At 42.1% G+C, this 6,618-nt stretch overlaps 1 protein-coding gene across 6 annotated transcripts in view; it reads left to right on the top strand.

Moving 5' to 3' along the window:
- LOC103588323 (WASH complex subunit FAM21-like) overlaps positions 1 to 5,969 on the top strand; it is a 66,365-nt gene extending 60,396 nt beyond the window's left edge. For 4 of the 6 annotated variants that reach the window (XM_008569998.1, XM_008570002.1, XM_008569999.1 and 1 more), the window contains 4 exons: positions 1,509 to 1,835; positions 2,649 to 2,942; positions 3,769 to 3,946; positions 5,632 to 5,969. In XM_008569998.1, the coding sequence (XP_008568220.1) occupies positions 1,509 to 1,835; positions 2,649 to 2,942; positions 3,769 to 3,946; positions 5,632 to 5,771 (939 nt within the window). In that variant the 3' untranslated portion in view covers positions 5,772 to 5,969. Of the gene's footprint in view, positions 1 to 1,508; positions 2,130 to 2,638; positions 2,943 to 3,768; positions 3,947 to 5,631 lie in introns of all 6 variants that reach the window. The other 2 variants (XM_008569996.1, XM_008570000.1) reach the window with 2 other exon arrangements.
- The last annotated feature ends 649 nt before the right edge of the window (positions 5,970 to 6,618 follow it).

Consider the following 6,618-nt stretch of genomic DNA (forward strand, 5'->3'; position numbering starts at 1 on the left):
AACAAGTTACACAACATATATAGATTATTATACCCTAAAATAATTATGTAAAGTTACTGTTTGATTAAAATATTTACAGCAATGGTGCTTTATAGACTGCTTAATAGCCTTTTTTTTTTTTTTGATTCTCTAAAAAAACCAACAAAATTTGAAAACCTTTTCTCTGTCAGTCTAGAGAGACTGACCAAGAAAAAGAGAAGACAGAAATTACTGAAATCAGAAATAAAACAGGGGCATGGTAGAGCAGTTGCTTCTATTATGCTGGAGTGAGCTTTGATGAGAGACCTCCTCTTCTTTTTCTGGTCTCTGCTGATGACTCTTTTTGTGTCACTGCAGTCAGGTGTCTGGCAGGCCACCTGCATGGTAGCTGTGGCTACTGCTGTGGGGTCGAGCCACTTTTATGGTAGCTGTGGCTATGGCAGTGGCTGTGGTGGGTCACCTGTGAAGAAGCGGTGTTTTCGATGTGCTCCTTGCCTGCATCATCCAGTAGAGGGGGCCGCCCTTGGCTCCTGCCTTAGGACCCAGGGCGTGCTCTGTTTCTTGCCTGCATTGTCTGGGACTTGTTTTCTTGTTTCTGTTCAATCTCCCTTCTCTGAGAGTCTTAGCTGATCTCCAAGTTAGACCTAGGATGACAAAATCCTGGCAAATACATTCATTTCAAGTATTTCCAAACTTGTTTTCCCCGTGCATAAAACAAGTTTTTCCTTTTGTTATAGTTTTGGTTAGCTTTTGTGTGTGTGTGTGTGTGTGTGTGTGTGTGTGTGTGTGTGAATGTGTGTGTGAAATTTGCTTGAAGTAGGCAAACACAGTCATTTTTTTTTGCCTGAAGTGGGTTGTACCTTGTCACACTCTACTTGATTGTATATTTTGGAAAATGTCACAAATACTGCATCATTGCTATTAAGTGACTCATGTTTCGAGGTTATATTAAAGGTTCTGATTTCTAAGCCATATTTTTTGCATGAAATATTTAATTTGAATTTGCTGTTGTTGACTTGAAGAAAACAGCGCCTTAGAATTCCTCTCTGTTTTTGTTGTCTTATATCTCCCTACTCCTGGACCCTGAATTTAGACTAGCCCCCCTAATAAAGGTTAGTACCAGAATTCCCCCTGATTCTTCCTCATTTTGAAAGATACCTGCTTTTAAATTGAGGACTGAGTAGGGGCCAGGGAGTGTTGGGGGGACACAGAGCACCAACATGCCTACTTTCTGGGGTTCTGGCAACAGGTGAAGCTTTTTGTGTGAAGCTGAACTGAAACTGCCCTCAAAAGATTCAAAAGTGGAGAGCACTAAAAGATTAAGAAGGACTTAGTCTTGAAGTATTAGGAGCTATTAACCTCCTTCTTAAGAAATCTTTTAAGAAATTTCCTCTTCTGTATCTTAGATAATATCTTGATTGAAATAGACTAGATAACTTTACAGTATTTTGAGTCACTGGTTCTTTTCTATGTTAACTGTGAACATTTTTTGTTTATCATCAATCAGCATGTGGTTTTTGCCATTGCAGAGCCGTGTCAGAATGAGAGGAAAGCGCAGACCACAGACCCGTGCAGCTAGGCGGCTGGCTGCTCAGGAGTCCAGTGAGGCTGAGGACATGAGTGTCCCTAGAGGACCCATTGCACAATTGGCAGATGGTGCCATTTCACCAGATGGCAGTCAGCCACAGTCCAGTGTTGCCAGTGGAAAAGACAGCTTTGGGGAGGCCACTGCAGCTGCTGGAACACCTTGGGAAGGCGGTCCCGTGCCTGGAGTGCACAGAAGTCCTTTTGCAAAATCTCTGGGTCAACCCAGAGGTGAGACTGACCTTTTTGATTCTGGGGACATCTTTTCCAAGGGCACTGGACCTCAGTCCACAGACAGAACAAAAGCCAAGGCAAAGGCACCAGAGACCTCAGCCAATCCGCCTGGGGGAAGTAACGAGAAGAGCCCCATGTTTCCTGCTGCAGCTGAGGCAGGCAGTGATGATGATCTCTTTCAGACTGTTAAGCCAAAACCAGCAAGGAAAACAAACCCCTTTCCTCTCCTGGAAGATGAGGACGATCTCTTTACAAATCAGAAAGGCAAGAAGAACGAGTCAAAATCCAACAGTCAGCAGGATGTCATTTCAAAAACACAGGACATTTTCGAGGTAACAGAGCATAACACCACATTTTTGTGCCTGGTTTTATGTTAAGAAAAAATATCTGTTTGGCTCATTGGAGCCATAGATTATGTTGAGCTTGTTTCATGTATGCCCGATATCTACTTAGTAATTATAATTTGGCTCTCCTATTAATAACTCAAATTTACTCAAGTGGTTTTTCGTTTTCTTTCATGTTGGGGGTAGTTCTTGGCTGGTCATAATCATTGATACAGGTCTTGATGTTTATAGTTTTTGTAGTTTTGATTTTCTAATTTTTGTAGAATGTTGCTGTAGTCAGTTTCCTTGGCATGCTACACTGTGACATGTATAAAGCTATATTGGTCCAGCTTTAGTGTGTAGCCTTTGATTCTGGGGAAGTGGGCCCTGGCTGGAGCTGACAATTTGACGCTGGCAATAGGGCTTCAGTGGCATTTGCTTGGCAGATGCTTTTTGAGCATCTGGGCAGGCATAAGGCGAACTAGGACAAGTGATCTGCTCCTCAGAGTTCTCANCATCTTTTCCAAGGGCACTGGACCTCAGTCCACAGACAGAACAAAAGCCAAGGCAAAGGCACCAGAGACCTCAGCCAATCCGCCTGGGGGAAGTAACGAGAAGAGCCCCATGTTTCCTGCTGCAGCTGAGGCAGGCAGTGATGATGATCTCTTTCAGACTGTTAAGCCAAAACCAGCAAGGAAAACAAACCCCTTTCCTCTCCTGGAAGATGAGGACGATCTCTTTACAAATCAGAAAGGCAAGAAGAACGAGTCAAAATCCAACAGTCAGCAGGATGTCATTTCAAAAACACAGGACATTTTCGAGGTAACAGAGCATAACACCACATTTTTGTGCCTGGTTTTATGTTAAGAAAAAATATCTGTTTGGCTCATTGGAGCCATAGATTATGTTGAGCTTGTTTCATGTATGCCCGATATCTACTTAGTAATTATAATTTGGCTCTCCTATTAATAACTCAAATTTACTCAAGTGGTTTTTCGTTTTCTTTCATGTTGGGGGTAGTTCTTGGCTGGTCATAATCATTGATACAGGTCTTGATGTTTATAGTTTTTGTAGTTTTGATTTTCTAATTTTTGTAGAATGTTGCTGTAGTCAGTTTCCTTGGCATGCTACACTGTGACATGGATAAAGCTATATTGGTCCAGCTTTAGTGTGTAGCCTTTGATTCTGGGGAAGTGGGCCCTGGCTGGAGCTGACAATTTGGCGCTGGCAATAGGGCTTCAGTGGCATTTGCTTGGCAGATGCTTATTGAGCATCTGGGCAGGCATAAGGCGAACTAGGACAAGTGATCTGCTCCTCAGAGTTCTCAGGGAGGGAAGTCAAATACAAACCAGTTGACAGATAATTAAGAGGTTTTCAAGCAAGCACTAAATGTCATGAAGAAAATAACCCAGGCCAGAGTGGAGGGAGGGGTGAGAGGCCCTCCTTCAGGTAGGCCTGGTATACCAGAAGAACGACAAGGACCAGGCTGTGCAGAGATCTGGGTGCTGCATTCCAGGCAGAGGGGGCGAGTCATGTGGTTGTTCCTGAACATACTGGCAGTTTGCATTTCCACAACTTGTTGAAGTGTTTTTAGTGAAAAAAAAAAATTGATTTAAAATTGTTTTGCTTGTTTTTTTGGCTTAACAAGGATGATATATTTGCTACAGAAGCAATTAAACCTTCACAAAGAACAAGAGAGAAAGAGAGGACATTGGAATCCAACTTATTTGATGATAACATTGATATTTTTGCTGACCTGACTGTAAAGCCAAAAGAAAAGTCCAAAAAGAAAGTGGAAGCTAAGTCTATATTTGATGATGATATGGGTAAGTTTGGTTTTCTACATTTGGCCCAGAGATCTGTTACCATTCAGTTACTTGGTATTTCTCCTGCTATCTCTGCCCAGACCTTTCCTGGAAAATGTTCCCTAGCAGCTTTCCTTCGGCTTGCTCTGTAATTCTGAGCTAAGCTGAGGATGGGTGAGTAAATGGACTAGTAATTTTGGCGAAGCAACTTTTTTGTGTAATGGACATCAGGGAATTTGAAGGTACCCAAAATTTGACCTTTAAGTATAATTTAACTTTTATCTTAGTGTGCCCCTGTCAACCATTCTGATGTTATGAAAGGAAACTACCCCAGGCAGTACAGTAGGCTGAGGTGGCTGCTTGGGTGTGATGCAGTTGGTTGAGTCAGAGTTCCAGCTGGAGAGTGTATCCGTGGATTAGAGAATCAAGGGCCAGCACAGGAGGAGAGTAGAACTATACAGGGAAGCAGATTATAACTCAGACTTTGCATTTCACTGAGATCTTCAGTGTTTATGAAACATGCTTGTCTTCCCTCCATGGTACAACTTCCACTTTGCTAACAAGAAGGCCAATTCCCTGATAACCCTAAATGTTAGGCCTGTGCTATGTCCTGTGTTGGCCAGGAGGACTTGGACTGAGGCCACATATATTTTTCCTACTCCCTCCTTCCCAGGTCTAGACTTTAGGGCTGACCAGGAGACAGCTGACACTGCAGAGCATGCTGGGTCTGTTCCCCCAGCAAGCCGTGTGCTCTGTCTCCACCCGTTTTTCACCACACAGGGTGCAGAGGAGACTTCACTTGTTTCTTTTATCACAAAAAGATTCACATAATTCAGAAAATGTAAAAAGTGACGAACAGCCCCTAGAGGTAACCAGCATTAACAGCTTGGTGTGTATCCTTTCAGATATGGTGATATTAACGTGTGTGTGTCATTTTTTTCAAAAATCAGAATATACCTTACCTGTTCTGCTGTTCCTTTTAGTCACTTAATATCTTTCCATGTCAGTACATAGATATTGCTTTCAGCAGTTGTATAGTTTTGCCTTGTATTTAGCCATTAGCCTATTGATGGTGATGTAGATTGTTTCTAAGTTTTCTCTATCACAGACAATGTTGAGGTCTTTAACATTTGTGTGCACTTCCTGTCTTTACTTACACATGCTGAAATCTTGGTAAGATAGAATTCTAGCAGTAGCATTACTGGGTAAGTAATGTAACTGAATAAGATGAGCTTTAGTGAAACACTAAACATGCATGTAGTCACAAAGTCTTACATTCTTACAATTGAGATGCCTCAAACTGATGCATTTATTCTGAAAGAGCTTGAATCCTATATTGCATTTTCCTTTGCATATTTTTATTGCCCTTTCCTTTTAAAATGCAGAATGTAGAAATAAGCCCAATGTCACAGTAAGGGTATGGACTGGGATGGGGATCGATGGGGATCCAGTTACCTTTCCCTTTTTTCTCTCCTGCACGTACACATACACACTGAGAAAGTTGTGCTCAAAGAGATCTTGTGACTTGAATGTGATCATAAAACTTATTTGGTAACTGAGCCAGGACCAGATCTTGACTTTTATATTAGTGTTTTTTGGTGCCCCATACTGTTACAAGAATTGGTCTTTGGTTTGTGTGGGTGTGTCTTAAAAGCACCCATTTTCTTGCCCATTCAGCAACTCTTTTTCTTTTTTTCTTTTTAAAGATGATATCTTCTCATCTGGTGTCCAGGCTAAGACAACCAAGCCAAAAAACCGATCTGCACAGGCAGCGCCTGAACCGAGATCTGAACACAAGGTGTCCAACATATTTGATGATCCCCTGAATGCCTTTGGAGGCCAGTAGAGCATACAGGGTGTCCACATCTCACCCTTCAGCTACACCCTTCAGTTAGTGATGCTGTCTTATATGCTTATTGTCTTGACTGGATTACAAAAAGCAAATACTGAAACAGCTAGCTTTTGCCCAACGTACCTAGTATTTTTCTGCACTGGTTTTAATCATGCTTAAAACTGTAAAACAAAAATAAATGTTTCATGGTGGTTGGTTGGTTTGTTTTTAACTATATTTTGGTTTAACTAGCCTTGGTAGGGCTGTGATACCAGTTAGGGCATGTTAGAGAAGAAATCTGTTTGTGGCTTTCATGGGTGGGCAGGGAATCCCAGAGGTAGCAAATGCCAGATGACCAGGAGTCTTTATTTTGTGGATGGGAGCTTTAACTTAGTCAGGGCCTGGGTAGGTGAAAGAGAAAGAAGACGGGAGATTATACTTTATGAGCCTTAGCAATGTGAGAGGTGGTTTCCATTGATTCCACTGAATTCTGAAGATCCCTCTGCAAGTCCTCTAAGGCAAAGTTTGGCAAACTATGGTCCTCCACTGTAAATGAAATTTTATGGGAACACAACCACACCCATTCATTTATGTGTTGCCTATGGCTGCCTTCACTACCTACAATGCCAGAGTCAAATAGTTGTAACAGACTGGATGGCCCACAGAGCCTAAGAGGTTTTCTGTCAGTCCCTTTACAGAAACAGTTTACTAACCCCTGCTCTATGGCATCCATTTCCATCCTTGGAGCTTTTTTTTTCCTCTGGGATCTGGCATTCCAGAGTCACATTCTTAGAGCTTTGTGTTGTCTTGTAGAGACAGCAGAATGAACCCGTTAACAGCAGGGAGAAGTGCTGAGGACGGA

Source organism: Galeopterus variegatus, unplaced genomic scaffold (assembly GCF_000696425.1).
Source record: "Galeopterus variegatus unplaced genomic scaffold, G_variegatus-3.0.2 Scaffold551, whole genome shotgun sequence".
NCBI classification, from domain to species: domain Eukaryota; kingdom Metazoa; phylum Chordata; class Mammalia; order Dermoptera; family Cynocephalidae; genus Galeopterus; species Galeopterus variegatus.